General features: G+C 40.1%; 1 protein-coding gene across 3 annotated transcripts; it reads left to right on the top strand.

Moving 5' to 3' along the window:
* The first annotated feature begins 1,019 nt into the window (after positions 1-1,019).
* PRRT1 (proline rich transmembrane protein 1) lies at positions 1,020-5,058 on the top strand. 3 transcript variants are annotated; one of them, XM_051996324.1, is made up of 5 exons: positions 1,020-1,124; positions 1,256-1,366; positions 2,390-2,928; positions 3,391-3,576; positions 3,930-5,058. In XM_051996324.1, the coding sequence occupies exons 2-5, from the start codon at positions 1,348-1,350 to the stop codon at positions 4,104-4,106; spliced, it is 921 nt and encodes a 306-aa protein (XP_051852284.1). In that variant the 5' UTR covers positions 1,020-1,124; positions 1,256-1,347; the 3' UTR covers positions 4,107-5,058. The 3 variants fall into 3 exon arrangements, with proteins under 3 accessions (XP_051852284.1, XP_051852283.1, XP_051852282.1); XM_051996323.1 differs by lacking the exon at positions 1,020-1,124 and having other exon boundaries at positions 1,204-1,366; XM_051996322.1 differs by lacking the exons at positions 1,020-1,124; positions 1,256-1,366 and having other exon boundaries at positions 1,785-2,928.
* Positions 5,059-17,016: the final 11,958 nt, after the last annotated feature.

Raw genomic sequence — 17,016 nt, 5'->3', positions numbered from 1 at the left:
AAGTTGCGCAAGCATTATCCCCATGTTATAAATGAGACAATCACATTTCTGAGATACATAATTTGTCTGTTTGCCCAAAGTCAAAAAGCTAATGAGTGATGGAGTGAGGACAGGAACTCAAGTCTCCTGACTTCAATATTCTTTTCACTACACAACTCACCTCTCCCTTCTAATTTTGATCTGTATGCTTAATCCAATTTTGAATGCTAAAGGATAAAGGATAAAGTCTTCATTCCTTTTAGATGACTCAGTGGGCTCATATCACACAACAACGTGTCCCCATATCAACCCAAATTCCCAAAGTGTTTGTCTTTTCAGATTGATGGAGGGATATTGTGACAAGGAGATGGTGGTGAGGAATCAGTTGTTTGGAGGAAGGCTGGATACCTTGGTATTTGTGGGAAGCGTCAGGTGGACAAGGATATTTTGTTATTCTTGTTTATTTTTTTTTTTACCTATTCTATTAATCATTTCAGGAGACCAATGATTTGGCTATGTGTTCTCATATAAATTCTTCTTTCAAAGTTTTGATTTATTTCTTGAATCATCTGGAAACAACCTGCTGTAGTTCCATGCTCTCCTAAGAATCTACTTCTGGTTAATTAGGCTTTGAGTTTATTAATCTTTAAATATTTATTTGGAGATTTTAAAAATAACTTTTTATTGATAGAACGCATGCCAGGGTAATTTTTTACAGCATTATCCCTTGCATTCACTTCTGTTCCAATTTTTCCCCTCCCTCCCTCCATCCCTTCCCCCAGATGGCAAGAGTTATTTGGAGATTTTTTAAAAGGGGGTTAAAAAAAAGGAAAAGCAGGTGGAGAAATTAACATTTGTGGTTCTGAAGAAATCTCTCAATCTCTTCCCTTTCTGTCCTTGTTCCAAATTTAGTTACTTAGTAGATTATTGGAGACTGGGAAGGGGTTACTTCTATCACCTCACCTATAGGGTCTTGAAAATATCTATGATGGATTTGTCTAGTTACTTCCCTCTTCTAACCCACTTGATTTAGTTCTAGTCTGTTTCCATGGCAATCTCAGAGGACCAGAATCCCTGGGTTCTCTAGGAGATCAAAGGAAGAAAGAGGCAGGACTGGAGATGGGGCCCAGAGAGATTGAGTAAGGGTATGTTTGAAGGGTGCTTCCTCCCAGCTCGGTCCCTTTAAGATCCCCCTCCTCTCTCTCCTTTTCCTCCGCCTCTCTCCTTCCCCCTTTCTCCATATCTTCCATCTCTCCATCCTCCTCTGCTCTCTCAGGCTGCGCCATCTGTGCTTTTGAACTCTGTTGTCTGTTGGCATCTCCAAACTGAGAAGGAACTCCGCATCCCGGCACTCCAGATCCCACAGTCATGTCATCAGAAAAATCAGGTAAAAAACAAAAACAAAAACCAAAAAACCCCCTACCTTTTCTGACTTTTTCCCGGCACATAAATCCTCCTTTCTCTGACCTCCGCAGTCTAGGTTCCCTTCCCCCCCCCCCCCACTTTTCCTTAGTCTCCAAGACATGATTCTGGATTCATCCACCTCTCCCCTGCTTCCCTAATTCCTCCATCTCTCCTTCCTCTTTCTCCTTATTCCAGGTTCTCTGCTTTAATTCACAACCTCTTCCCCTTCCTACTGCCCACTTTTCTTCTGTAGGTTGGGGGGGAGGGGGAGGGGAAGGGGAGGAGAGGAGGAAGGGAAGAAGGCTGAGGGAAAGTAAGAACCACAGGTGTCCAGATGTAAATATATATGCCACATGTATCAAAACATGGAATAACAACTATGCAGATATCCTAGCATATGAACAATCACAATAATTCGCGGAGAATCAATCACAAGTACATCCTTGGATGGGAAAAAGAGAAATCTAGTATGCTTTTTCTCTTTAAAGAAATTTCTGAACTAGAATTAGACAGTTAAGGGTACATCATACAGAGACAGACATACTTAGACAGTTGAGCACATGCAAATACATAAATCGCCAGGTGCTGTCATGGTTTTACACGGACAAATCAAGCATCCTAATAGTAACACACAACTATACAGACAAGGGCTTTCACAGAAGATGGGCGCGTGGTAGGAACCCTGGCAACTGAGGGACTTTTAGGGGAGTGGGGATGTTATTGTAAGAAGGTGAGCAAATGACCAAAAAAAAAAAATATTAAAAGAGGAGACTGATGGGCTGGGCTGAGGTTTTGTTCAAAGATTGAGACTTTCCCACCCCCAAACTGAAGGATGGAGACTTACACCTTTTATTTCTCTTTTCCTTTCTTCCTGTCTTCCTGACCCTGTTTCTATCTGTGTTCGTCTGCCTATCTTTCTCGGTGTCTATGACTCCTGTGTCGTCTGCATCTGTATCTCTCTATCTCTATCTCCTTCCACCGTTTCCACCTGTCCGCACCACCTCAGGTCTCTCGGACTCGGTTCCTCATACTTCTCCTCCCCCTTACAATGCCCCCCAGCCTCCAGCCGATCTCCCGGCCCCATCTCTTCAGGCACCCTCCACCTCCCATCACCACCATCACCATCACTACCACCAGTCGGGCACCGCCACACTCCCAAGATTAGGGGCTGGAGGGCTGACTTCTCCAGCAGCTCCTGCTCAGCGGGGTCCCTCGTCCTCCGCTACCTTGCCCCGCCCTCCTCACCACGCCCCCTCAGGACTTGCTCCTGGGGCTTCCACTCCTGGGTGCGCTACCTTGCCCCGCCTGCCCCCAGATCCCTACCTCCAGGAAACCCGCTTTGAAGGTCCGCTGCCCCCTCCCCCTCCGGCCGCCGCCGCCCCACCCCCACCTGCGCCTGCTCCTCCCGCTCCTGCACAGGGCTTTGTGGTGCCCACACACCCAGGTACCGTGGGTACGCTACCCCTTGGAGGCTACGTGGCCCCTGGGTACCCACTGCAGCTGCAACCCTGCACCGCCTATCTGCCGGTCTATCCTGTGGGCGCCGTGAGTGCAGAAGGGTAGCCAGGGGAAAGGGAGAGGGAAAGGGGAAACTTGGGGTGGGGTATGGCGGGTATCGGAACTAGTTTAAGAGGTAAGGGGTCAGAAGAAACGGAAACAAGGAGGGGGGTGGGGAAGGCTTGGAGGCACTGGGAAATATATAAAAGGGAAGTGACATAGCTAGAAAATGGAAGGAAGAGGGGCACTGAAGAATAGGAGTGGGAGGCACTGGAGGGGATAGCCTAGAGGGCTGGTTTGAAGGAAATAGAGACAAGAGGGATTAGGATTCTTAAGGAACAGTTACATTATTTACATGATTCCATTAATAGTTTTAATTTAAAAGAGTGACTTTAAAATGACCTGCCTGCTCTCTGCAAACTGCACACTCTTTCGGCAGCGGGAGGGTACTGGATTTTATTGGTCGAGGTCCTGACTATGACCCGGCTTCCTTACCGTTTCTTTCCTCAGCCATACACAGGAGGAGCTCCGGGAGGGACTGGAGTGACCCCTACGCTTTCCCCTCCACCCTTGGGTCCAGGCCTAGCCCTGTTGGAGCCCAGGCGCCCACCCCACGACTACCTGCCAATCGCAGTGCTCACTACAATTTGTTGCTTTTGGCCAACCGGCATCATAGCTATTTTCAAGGCGGTACAGGTGAGGTGATAGAAGTAAAAGGGACCAGGGGAAGGGGCCAGAAATAGGGAATACGATCCATATGGGGAAGAAAGGTAGGCAACTATGGCTGGGCTAAGGTAGCCCCAAGTGTGGTAGCTATCAGATGCTACAGTGGAGGCGGTTGGAATTGTACAAACTGGCTTCTTTCTCTGTCACTTCCCAGGCCTGCTATGGCTGATAGGAAGAGAAAGGCAAAGACTGGGCCCTTGGGAAACTGCAAGGATCTTAGAGGACATTCATCTTTCTCTTGTCCAGGACCAAACAAAAGTGTTTGATGAGACATTTGTGAGGTGTTTCCCTGACCCTGGACCTTCTTCTTCCCTCCCATGCAGGTGCGGACTGCTGTGGCCCGGGGAGACATGGTGTCAGCAGAGATCGCGTCTCGGGAAGCTCGGAATTTCTCTTTCATCTCCCTAGCTGTGGGCATCGCAGCCATGGTGCTCTGTACCATTCTCACAGTGGTTATCATCATAGCTGCACAGCACCACGACACCGACTGGGATCCTTAGGAACTCTCCTTCTCCAGCCTGGAGACTCCTTAAACCCAATTTCCTGGGATACCCTTTCCTCTCCCTTAGTGATGTCTCTCCAATCCCCTATCTCCCTCCTCCCCTCCTCCCGCCAGATATCCACCAAATAAGACCAAGGAGCCTCCAAAGCTGGAAATACCCCTAAACCTGACAAGGATCTTTTCTACCAGAGTAAACAGCTAAACAGATCCCAGGAATTTCTTAAATATGGCCCTTGGGAAACCTCCACATCCACTTCCCTCGAGACCCAGAACCTCTGCTGTCAGATTAGGAAGCTTGAAGCTCTCCATTGGTTCAGCTTATCAGGAACCACAACCACCCCAGGGTCTAGAACACAAACTTCCCTTATTTTTCTGGGTTAATTCGAGCCTTAGATGTCAATCTCCTATATGGTCTGTCTTTAGACATAGCAAAGCTTCTCCTTTGTCTTCTGCTGTTAGACTCTACTTACTTTTCAGGCTTTTCCCACCTGCTGAGGGACCTCTACTAAAGCTAGATATGCCTGTACAGTCCCAAGCTCCCATGACAGCCAGGGAGGCCCTCTTCTCCTTGATATTCCCAGACTTTGGGTTACCCTTTATGTATGGCCTAAGATAGATGTTGGGATCTCTGGTTCCTGAAGCACCTCCAATCTCATCCCAAGCTCCCCTTATCTCACCCTTCCTAAGTAGAGGAGCCAGAAAAGGAGAGGGGAATCTACAAATTTTACTCCCTTTCTCTAGGTGAGGGAAATCAGTCGTGCAGGGATAGGCCTGGATCCATCTACTTGTCTTCTGAGGAACATGACTCTCCAATCCTCATCTCCCTACCACCTTCCCAGGCTGCTCCCCATCCTTCCCCATACAGTGTTTGATAAAATGTACAGTCTCAAAGATGGTGTGATATTCCCAAAGATGAGATTAAAGAAACTTTGTGATTTTATTGCCCCAGATTCTGGAGACTACTATTATACTCAATCTACAATTCCCTCTCTGACAAACATTCTGGCATATATCCTATCCTCACCTACCATCCCCAGGTGCAGAGGGAATTAATGGAAATTAAGGAAAGAATGGAGAATAAGAAAAAGAGATTGAGGAAGAGAAAAATAGATTTCACTTGAAATAAAGAAGGCATTATTGGTATGTTGGAAAGAGGAGTGCAGTAAAAGGAAAGCTAGTACTGTCATTGTGTGATCTTGGCCAAGGCACTTCCTTTCTCTATAATCCAATTTTTTCTGTTGTAAAATTTGGTCTTTAGGAATCCCTTCTAGCTCCGACCTTCTATGGTTCTATGAATCTGAAACAAGGAGAGAGAAGAGATTATTGGTACTTGAACTTCTCCCTTTCCTTCCTTATCTCTTATCCATCAAGAAACAGTCTTTTTTTTGGGGGGAGGATGGGAGGGGCAAGGATGACAAAGTGAGAGTAATGTACAATTCAGGCCCAGGATCTCCTGGAATGACATGTCAACAAGAAGATAAATCCAGCATTAACAATGAATCTGAGAAGAGGATCAAGATATATACAGAAATCTTCAAGAAAAGAGTGAGGGTCAGGATATATAGCTGAAGAAAGAATGAGAAGGTAACAGAGTAGAACTGGAGTTTAAGGTGGTATGGGCTTGGTGGATTGGGAAAGTTAGGTGGGATTGATAATTCTTCAATCAAATTGGGCAACACCAATCCCTTTCTTCACCTAGCACTCAACAAAGGGAACTTCTCAGGGAAGCCAGGTTTTGAAGACATATTACTGGCAACATTTATATAGCACTTTAAGGTTTACAAAGTGTTTTGTATAAAAATAGAGAGAGATACATATATATTCACATGTATATATATGTACCTATATGAGCTCATGTGTGTGTGTGTATATATGTGTATCATTTAAGTGTATGTACATTTATATATTTATATATATATGTGTGTGTGTGTGTATATATATGTATAATAATCTCTTTATAAAGAAGCCTCCCAATTGACCGTGCCATACCCTCAAGTTCAATTTTTTTTCTCCTTTTAATAACAAAAATCCTAGGAAAAAGCATCTCTTAACACTTCTCTATCAACTATAGTGTGAAATTCTGACCCCACAACCCAACTAAAATTGTTCTCTTTCCAAGGTTATAGATGATTATTTAATTACCAAATCCATACACCCTCTTTTCTGTCTTCAACTTGACCTCTTTGTAGATCTTTGTTAACCACTACTTCCTCCTGAACACACTTCCCTGAACTGGGATTCATAATAATTTTACGCCGAGTTCTCCTGACCCTTCTTTCTTAGGTTTCTTTGTTGTACCATTTTGCATGACTCAGACCACAATAGTGGAGATTTCTCCAGGATCTCCATATTCTGTCCCTGTGTGATTTCATCAGTTCTCATTGCTTCAGTGATCATCTCTTACAGATGATTGCCTAATTGCTCTCCTGAGATTTAGTCACCAGGACTTTTTGGAAGACTATCTGGATGATTCATTGAAGCAAGGGAAATAGACAAAATCACCAAGGAACAGCATATGGAAAAGAAGGTCCAAAACAGAGTATATAATAAATTTTACATGCTGTTTTCAAAACTGTCCTACTTGCCTGTGCTTCCTTATGAACATTTTTCTATTGTCTTCTATTCATTTAAAACAATGTTACAGTGGCCCTGTTTAAAAATTTCTATTGCTGACATTGTCTAGGGAGGAGGAAGAAGGAAAGAAAGTGAAAGGGAGAGGAAGAAGGAAAAGAGCAGAGAGAGGGAGAGATCTTTGATCTCTCTTCCTAATTAAAAACTAAAAAAGGATCCTTGAAACAAGCAGAGTCAAGAAAAGACACACAAATAAATGCACAGTAGTCATGTCCAAAAGTATATGTCTCTGTACTTGTATGTACATCAAGTTTCTACCAGGAGGTTTGTGAAATGCTTCATCATAGGTCCTCTGAACACATGGTTGGTAATTACATTAAATCAGAGTGCTTAAGTCTTTCAAACTTCTTTTTCTTTATAATCTCACTGTCCTTGTATAAATTGTTATCCTGGTTCTTTTCATTTCATACTAGGTCAGTTCATGCTGCCTGAGATTCCCTGAATTGGCCATTACTGTGCCATTATGTTCAAATATCAGTTTATTCAAACATTCTCCAGTCATCTAAGAGGCAATTTAAGGCATACATTTCTCTTTACCACTTCACTACCAGACCCCTTAATTTTAGTTCTTTTTTATTTTTCTTTTCTTTTTTTACGTCTATTTTATCCCCACTTTAGGATCAGGAATTGTTTCTTTTTTCTTGTTTTACTTTCCCAATTCTCAAGAATTATTTTCCTTCTTAACCAAACCTCCATAAGCCCAATTTGTTCCCTGTCAAATTTGAGTAGTGATTTCTTTTTAAAAATGAATTTTATTAGTATTTTCAATTTTTTAACACTGTAGTTATTGCAAATATCCCTCTTCCCTCTCTTCCCAGAATTTTGTGTGAGGTGCTGCTAGTCTAAGCTTTCTGTCAGATTGTTTTCCAGTTTTCCCCGCAGATTTTTTTTTTAATCAAATGAGGTTTTTTTCCCCTAAGTAGCTTATGTTTTTCACTTTATCACATAATGGGTTATTGAATTCTATTGTTTTTGAATCTCTCCTTAGTCTGTTCAGTGATCTATTTCTCTTTTTTAATCAATACCAGATAATTTTAATGGATGCTGCTTAATAAGATAGCTTGAATTTGGGAATTGCTATTTTTCCTTTGTTCCTAATTCTTTTATAATTTCCTTTGATATTCTAAATCTTTTGTTTTTCCACATGAATTTTTTATTTTATCAAGTTTTGTAAAGTATCCCTACAATAATTTAATTGGTATAGCATTAAAAGTGTAAATTATTTTTTGGTAATGTCAGTATGGCCTACCCATGATAACTGTATATTCTTCTAACTATTTAAGTTATTTTTTTAAGAAAGACTTTGTAATTAAGTATAAGTAATTATTCTTATAAATACTGTCATAGGTTAATCTTCAGCAATTTTATGCATTTTGTAGTTATTCAAAATGAAATTTTGCTTTCTATCATTGCTTTTTGTGTTGTTATTATGTGGAAATGTTGGCTTTTGAGGATTTTTATTTTGTAACTTTGAACTTAGCTGAAGCTAATTGTCTCAATTAATATCTTTGCTGGTTTCCTAAGATTTTCCAAGGAAACCATTATATCATCAGAAAACAAGATTACCTTTTTCTCTTCTTTACCTAATTTTATATCTTTAAATTTCTTTCTCTTTTCCTATCATTACCATTTCCCAAACTATTATCAAATAATAGGAGAACTTGCTTCATTCTCATGTTTATTGGAAAACATTATATAGCTTGTTTTTTGGTTTTAGGTAGATTCTTCTTATAATATTAAAAAAAGTCCTTCTATGTCTATATATTTTTAGCATTAAAAAAGTGCTGCATTTTGTCAAAAGGTTTTTTTGCGTCTCTGAGATGATCATGTCGTTTTGGATATTTTAGTTTCTAATATGATTAATTATATTTATTTTTTTCTTCATATCAAACCATGCTTCCATTTCCAATATAAATCCCACTTGGTCAAAATGAATGATTTCTTGGGTAAATTATTATAGTCTGTTTGATAGGATTTTCTTTAAAAGTGTTGAGTCAATGTTCATTAATGATATTGACCTATAGTGTTTTTTTTCTCTTTTTTTTTTTTTTGGGGGGGGGGGTTGGTTAAATCTTATGACCTTGTTTGTTTCATAAAAGGATTCTAGTATGAAATCCTAAAATTTTAGGAATAATTTATGAAGTGTGGGTATTAACTTTTTTAAAAGTTGCACAGACAACTCTGAGATACCACTACATACCTCTCAGATTAGCTAAGATGACAGGAAAAGATAATGAGGAATGTTGGAAGGTATGTGGGAAAACTGGGACACTAATACATTGTTGGTGGAATTGTGAACAGATCCAACCATTCTGGAGAATAAACAGGAATTATGCCCACAGGGCTATCAAACTGTGCATACCCTTTGACCCAGAAGTGTTTCTACTAGGCTTATATCCCAAAGAGATCTTAAAGGAGGGAAAGGAACCAACATGTACAAAAATGTTTGTGGCAGTGGCAAGAAATTGGAAACTGAGATGGCCCATCAATTGGAGAATGGCTGAATTATGGAATATGAATGTTATGAAATACTATTGTTCTGTAAGAAACGGATGATTTCAGAGAGATTTGTAGAGACCTACATGAATTGATGCTAAGTGAAATGAGCAGATCATTATAGACGGCATCAACAAAACTATATGATGATCAATTCTGATGGATGTGACTCTCTTCAACATTGAGATGATTGAAACCAGTTCCACTTGTTCAGTGATGAAGAGAGGCATCGACACCCAGAGAGAGATCCATGGGAACAAAGTGTGGAGCACAACATAGCATTCTCACTCTCTCTCTTGTTATTTGCTTGCATTTTGTTTTCTTTCTCAGTTTTTTTCTTCCTTGTCTAATTTTTCTTGTGCAACAAGATAACTGAATAAATATGTATACATATATTGGATTTAACATATATTTCAACATATTTAACATGCATTGGCCTACCTGCCATTGACTCTTTCCAACAATGAGATGATTCAGGCTAGTTTCAATGATTTTATGATGATGAGAGTATCTACACCCAGACAGAAAACTATGGGAACTAGGATGGATCACAACATAGCATTTTCACTATTTTTGTTGTGGTTTGCTTGAATTTTATTTTCTTTCCCATTTTTTTTTTACTTTTAGATCTGAATTTTCTTGTGCAGCAAGATAATTGTATAAATATGTATGCCTATATTGGATTTAACATATATTTTAACTTATTTAACTAATTTATTGGACTATCTGCTAGCTAGGATGTAATGTTCTTGTTTGGCTTTCTGGAGGTCTTGGAGCAGCCTTCCTTTCAGCAGGGTAATCACCACAAGAATAGCCAGGTGTTAAAGCCCAAAATTCTTTATTATCTCTTTCCTGGGGCTGGGAAGCTTTCTGGAAAACCTTTCAGACCAGCCTTGATCTCAGTGGAGAAATTGCAGGAGGCCAGGCCAGCCACCAGGAGCCTGACCGAAGATGGAATGAATCTCATCCAGTCCTTGCTGGGTCCCTTATATACTCCATTATCACAGGTGTGAATCTTGTGGAACAATATAGTTCTAAGTACTAAGTACATATACTGAACTAGCGAACTGTTAAGCACCATGCTAAACTAGGTAACCATTGTATTTATCAATTCCACTGACTTAACACCTTATAAAAATCCTTGTTTTAGGTTCATAGTTCTGGCCCATAACATCTCTTTCTTTTGTTTTAGAACATAGAACTCCCTGACTTCTCAAAAAAGGGGTGAAAACACCAAAAAAAAGGAGGTGATCACACCCTCCCTGATGTCTCAGGAAGGGAGATGGAAACCAAAGGAAAATGGGGAATCAAATTAGCGGGTTTCTGAAGGATCTCACTTGAAACAAGTATACATAAATCCATCAACATGGGAAGTATTACATAAGCACATAGCAATATAACACAGGCTAGTAGTGATGTAACAAATAATATGAGTCAATATGAAGAATAATACATATCCATAAGTCCTTGAAATAGTCCAAAACCAATCTATTGTCCATTACTTCATGTGTATGGGAATCCAACGATTCCTGCTGGTTTTGAAGTTTTGCAACAGTTCTATCAACAATTTTTCACCTCAGGGAATCCAATGATTCCTGCTGGTTTTGAAGTTCTGTAATGGTCTTATTATCAGCCATGCTCTTTCAGTGTTAGATATTTCCTAGGTCTTCTCCTTTGTTTTGATGTTTTTATCTTTTTCTGTCTCTCTCTGATGGACAAAGCAAATACAGTTTGTTCGCACCCATCTGATGCTTTCTCCATCTGTAGAAATACAAGCAAACCTTCTTCCTCAAGCAGTTAACCTATCAGGTCCCTTCCATTCAGCACTTTCTGGATCTCTCCACATCACCTATTGATTATCTAAAGATAGTGGAGCTGCTCACACTGGACACTGCCCTTCTGGTGGATTATAAAACATGTCTGCTGGAGCTAATGTATCTTTATCAAAAATTTAAAAATTAATAGTATACAGAACTAAATTTAGAAGTTCTCTGTTGGGGTTCTCAGGTAGCACAAGCCTGCTGACACCAGTTGGATTCTGAGCACTTACCCACACTTATTGTCACCGCTACGACTCTTGGATGTCTCTGGTTTGAGACCATGCAGTTAAGAAGTTTTATTATTTAGTTATATCTTCCTCCCCTCTCTTCCACTCCAGTCCTGTACTTATACTCTTCACATTTGCCCCTTGCCCACATGTCCCAGCAACAAGTATCTGAGTGGCTTGTGCATCCAGGGGCCCAATTCCTGAGATAAAGGGGGCTATCTTGATCTGGTACATGCTCAATAATGCTTGTGCTGATGTGTCAACAGGGTGTGCCCCGGACCTTTAGTCAGCCAGGCAGAATATATACCCGAGGACCTCAACATCCATTCCCAAGAATGTGCTATTGAGATTCAATCAGCCACAGACCACAAGGGTCAGATTGCACAAGGCTTGTTTTGCGCACATGATATTGGTTGTGCAAGTGGGACATTGTATGCAAAGTACATACTAACAGGTCACAGGATTAATGCAGGCTCTTGTTGTTATGTTCCCTAGCACTCTTGTTATTATGTTCCCTAGCATCTCCCCCTTTTTGTTTTCTATGGAGAGGGTGCCACTGTGCCACCAGCCCTGCAAAGGATTGTCGTACAAGAGAGAGAAAGCATTGCAGAATACAGGGTAAAAGTAAAAGCAATACAACAAAAAAAGGTGACTAACAGCAAAAGATGAGATAGCCATGAGGATATTGCAACTGTATGTTGATATATCCAATCAATAAGGTCACAAGAAGCATCAGTAGGGAGGCTAAAATTTTTTGCTAATATATTAATGTCAGCAACAAGCTTTGCTAATTCTTGGATTTGATTACATTTGCAGCTAACAAAGCACCTTTAAGGTGGTCTCTGACTTGTTCCCAAGTGTAATTCAACAAGGTGGCATTCCATTGCAAAGTAGTTACACAAACAGGTCGATAATCAAAATGATATGGAAAAGCCTGTTACAAACTCTGCAATACCAACTCATCTCCTAACCATTCCACAGCTACCTCTAGGGCTTCTATTTCAGCTTGTAATGCCTTATCTATAGTTTCCTGTCTCTGCCATGCTGCAACTTCAGTTACCATGAATCTTTGTAGTTCAGAAGCTAAATAACCTATTTGGTCTTGCAATTGTGTAATTTGGAATTCTAAAAAGGCTTGAATAGCCAAGTTGATAACTCCAAAGATGAATCCAATCTCTCCTTTGTCTTTTTAGTGCTTGTCGGACCTGCCGCCACTGTATATCCCAAGGGTACCGAGCCCATAGCAGGGCAGACTTCACTGGTATCAATGAATAAGTGGGTTGTTTCATCAACAGCAAATAAGGATTTTGGAGGAGTGTCTTAATCTCTGTTTCTCCTCTTTATTATTGCCTGACCTTGAGGATTACAAGGTATGCCAGTGGTGTGTAAAATTTGGAGCTGTGGCTAACAAAATTTGCCACTCTGGGATGGTTTCACAGCATACATTAATTTGTGCATTAGTATAGTGTAATGACGATGTATTTAAAATCAGCCAGAGTCAGGAACTCAGGTTAAGGGAAAAATCTTCAGTCTTTATTGAAGTGAAGAGGTGAAAAAAGATTGCGATAGCAATATGGGCAAGAAGGATTGTGATAGCAATATGGGCAGCTGCGACAGGAAGCCAGCTAGCAGAGAGAGAGATCTGAGCTGAAAAGCCGTCCCAATTGCAATTGCAAAAATGCTAGCAGGAGATGGCTCAGTGGGTAGAGCACCAGCCCTGAAGTCAGGAGGACCTGAGTTCAAATCCAGCCTCAAACACTTAACAATTCCTGGTTGTGTGACCATGGGCAAGTCATTTAACCCCAACTGCCTCAGCAAAAAGCAAAAAGAAGAAGAGAAACAAACAGAAAGGTCTTCGCAATGGCAAAAGCAAACGACTCCCCTTCCTTTTCTCCTCCCCTGCCTCCACCCACCAAAATCGTCATTTCCTATACAACACATCAGGACTTGCACAAAGAGTGGGCGGGGGCCAGTCTTTCTCCAAGCTTATATATTAATAAAGTATGGTCCAATTACTATTTAGCCTCATGTGCTTGGGACCTCAGTGCATCAACTCAAGCCTCAGCCCATTACAGTATAGAATGTGTATATTTTGTCAGGTCTTATCCCAAATTATTGTACTGTTCGCTTAATGGCCTTTAATAAATCTAGCTACAAGCACTGGGTAAGGAGTAAGGCTTTGTTCTGGTTATGCTGGAAGGTTCACCCACTCTATCACACTATCTCCTTCATGAAGGATGCGGTGGGTACCTCTTTTGTAGCAAAAACTAATATTTCCAAGGGTTTTTTGAGTGACTCTTTCAACCACATTGGATAAAGCCAATTCAACTTCTCTCAAAGCCTCTTGAGCTTCTTTTGTACACTGGCATGGTGAGTATAAAGAAGTGTCTCCCCTTAAAATGTCATATAAATGTTGCAATTAATTGGTAGTTAAGCCTAACACTGGATGCATCCGTTGGATATCTCCTATCAGTTTCTGAAAGTCATTTAAGGTATTCAACTTCTCTTAAGAAAATTTTTTTTTAATTTTCTTAAGGAAAGTTTTTGTATTGTAAGCAACTTAGGATATATTTCATATCCTAAATATTGAAAAAGAGCGTGCCTTTGAATTTTTTCTGGAGCTTTATGCAATTTGTATTTTCTTAGTGTTTCTATGGTCTTTTGTAGATATGCTTCTAACATTTGCTCCTCAGGTGCACACCCCAAGATATCTTCAATGTAATGTAATAACATAACTTTTGGAAATGCTTTTCTTACTAGAGTAAGAGCAGCAGCAACATAAATCTGACACATAGTAAGACTATTTTTCATTCCCTGTGGCAAAACTGTCCATTCATATCTTTTATAAGGATCAGCTAAGTTAACACTGAGTACTGAAAAGGCAAATCTTTCCATATCCTCCTTATCTAGAGGGATAGAATAGAAACAGTCCTTAATGTCTATAACCCAAAGAAACCATTCTCTAGGCAATTGAATAGGAGATAGAAGTCCAGGTGAAATAGTTCCCATAGTTTCCCTTTGTTCATTTACTCTTCTTAAATCAGTCAACATTCCACATCAGTATATGGATGAACACTGTCTTGTAAGCATTCTCAGGAGGTGAAATGATCAAGCTTACTGTGCCTGGAGGCAAAGGATCCATAGGTCAGATAGGAACAGATTTCACCTCTTCAGGGGATATCTCAGTAATCCCTGCTCTATTATATGGGGACTACACAAGAATGCTCCTTTAAAGGAGATCATACAACTCTATTTTTCCTAATTACAATCCCTTTTTTCCCATCTGATTGCTTCTTGGCTGATTGATCATGTCTTAATGTTGAATTTCTAAAGACTCTCTGGGTGTAACCTCAGTTGCCATCATGTCCCACCTAGAGCCCTGGAGTTGGGCCCCATCTCTCATTTCCCTGGATCAATCTGTATTCTGAGGCCCAGTGGAACCTCTTATTGCATTTTGGACACAGGGTTTGGGGTCTTATTCTCTCACCCTGTCCTCTCACTTTATCTCTATACCTATTGAGCTTTCAGATGCCCTACTTTTACCATACTGAAAGCATTTATGAGTCTCTCTGGAAGTCCCTTGCCAAGAGACCGTGTCTCCCCATGTTCTGTATCATAGCCTGGGTACAAAAGACATTTGAACCCACTGTGGCGCAGCATTTTATGATCTCCTTTAAAGGAGCATTCTTGTGTAGTCCCCATATAATTCTTCTACAAACCTCATTAGCATTTTCTCCAATTGTTCATATGACAGCTGTTTGCAGTCGTCCCACAAAATCATCAAACGATTCATTTGGACCTTGCTCTATTTTCATGAAGGTTTCACCTCTATCTTTTCCATGCTTTGATAGCAGGAGCAACAATTTGCTCATATGCTATCAAAGGGTAATTATTCTGTACTGAAGTGTCTGCATACTGACCACTATGTTGCTGCAAATAGAAATAATTTCACATTCTCATTATCTATACTTACTTCCTTGATTTCTTTTTTTTTTTTAATATATTGCTATAACTAGCATTTGTACTATTATATGAAATAAAAAGAAATAATAACTTTGGAATATTGAAGGGTGCTTTCAGTGACCCCAAGCTTCTCCCTCCAAAAAAGAGCATATGTTGCTAGCAATATTTTTTCACTATATGGCTGTAAGTCATAGAATGCCACCATAGTATTTCTGATTAGTGAAGATTGTGGAAATTCCTACAGAGAGAGACTGAGTGGATTATACAACTGGAAGCTGTATGACATTTCTGGCATGCAAAAACATGCTAAAGAATGAAAAAAGCATGGTAATTAATTGCTAGCCTTCAGGATTGATTGTTTTCTTCTCCAGTTCTGCCCTTCAGATTCAAGGGCAATTTAACTATGTGGGCAAATGACAGCTGATTTTTAAGAGAAGAATTTCCAGTTGTCATGCAACTCAAATCACCTAACGTTGTACTAAATATTGAGAATACAAAGAAAGGGGGGAAAAATCAACCAAATGCAAATAACAATGTGCCAAGAAGATATATACAGGATAAAATGGACATAATTTAAAAATGGAAGGCATCAGTATTAATAAGAATTAGGAAATCTTCTTATAGGAGTCGGGATTTTAACTGGGATATGAAGGATGCCAGGGAAGCCAGAAGACAGAGATGAGGAAGGAAAGAATTCCAGAAATTGGAAAAAGACAGTGAAAATGCCTACAGTCAAGAAATGAGAGTCTTACACAAGAAATACCAAGGTTAGTGTCACTGAATGACAAAGTAAGCAAAGTAAGCAAAGACTAGAAAAGTAGGAAGGGATCAGGTTTTGATGGACTTTAAAAGACAAAGAGGATTTTTTTTTCTTTTTTTAAAAAAATTTTTATTTAATGATTACTTTATATTGACAACATTATCCCTTGCACTCGTTTCTTTTCCGATTTTTTCCCCTCCCTCCCTCCACCCCCTCCCCTAGATGGCAAGCAGTCCTTTATATGTTGGATATGTTGCAGTATATCCTAGATACAATATATGTTTGCAGAACTGAACAGTTCTCTTGTTGCATAGGGAGAATTGGATTCAGAAGGTATAAATAACCCGGGAAGAAAAACAAAAATGCAGATAGTTCACATTCGTTTCCCAGTGTTCTTTCTTTGGGTGTAGCTGCTTTTGTCCGTCATTTATCAATTGAAACTCAGTTAGGTCTCTTTGTCAAAGAAATCCACTTCCATCAAAATATGTCCTCATACAATATCGTTGTCGAAGTGTATAATGATCTCCTGGTTCTGCTCATTTCACTTAGCATCAGTTCATATAAGTCTCTCCAGTCCTCTCTGTATTCATCCTGCTGGTCATTTCTTACAGAACAATAATATTCCATAACATTCATATACCACAATTTACCCAGCCATTCTCCAATTGATGGGCATCCATTCATTTTCCAGTTTCTAGCCACTACAAATAGGGCTGCTACAAACATTTTGGCACATACAGGTCCCTTTCCCTTCTTTAGTATTTCTTTGGGATATAAGCCCAATAGAAACACTGCTGGATCAAAGGGTATGCACAATTTGATAATTTTTTGGGCATAATTCCAGATTGCTCTCCAGAATGGTTGGATTCATTCACAACTCCACCAACAATGCATTAGTGTCCCAGTTTTCCCGCATCCCCTCCAACATTCATCATTATTTTTTCCTGTCATCTTAGCCAATCTGACAGGTGTGTAGTGGTATCTCAGAGTTGTCTTAATTTGCATTTCTCT

The sequence above is a fragment of the Antechinus flavipes genome, chromosome 4 (genome assembly GCF_016432865.1).
Source record: "Antechinus flavipes isolate AdamAnt ecotype Samford, QLD, Australia chromosome 4, AdamAnt_v2, whole genome shotgun sequence".
Lineage (NCBI taxonomy): Eukaryota > Metazoa > Chordata > Mammalia > Dasyuromorphia > Dasyuridae > Antechinus > Antechinus flavipes.
Note: the sequence above shows the minus strand (reverse complement) of the source record. Positions and strands in the feature narration are given on the sequence as shown.

Excerpts from the sequence above, each read along its gene's own strand:
- PRRT1 (XM_051996322.1), top strand. The coding sequence starts at position 2,311 with ATGACTCCTGTGTCGTCTGCATCTGTATCTCTCTATCTCTATCTCCTT. Across the intron at positions 2,929-3,390 it reads CGGTCTATCCTGTGGGCGCC|CCATACACAGGAGGAGCTCC; the intron begins GTGAGTGCAGAA and ends TTCTTTCCTCAG. Across the intron at positions 3,577-3,929 it reads CTATTTTCAAGGCGGTACAG|GTGCGGACTGCTGTGGCCCG; the intron begins GTGAGGTGATAG and ends CCTCCCATGCAG.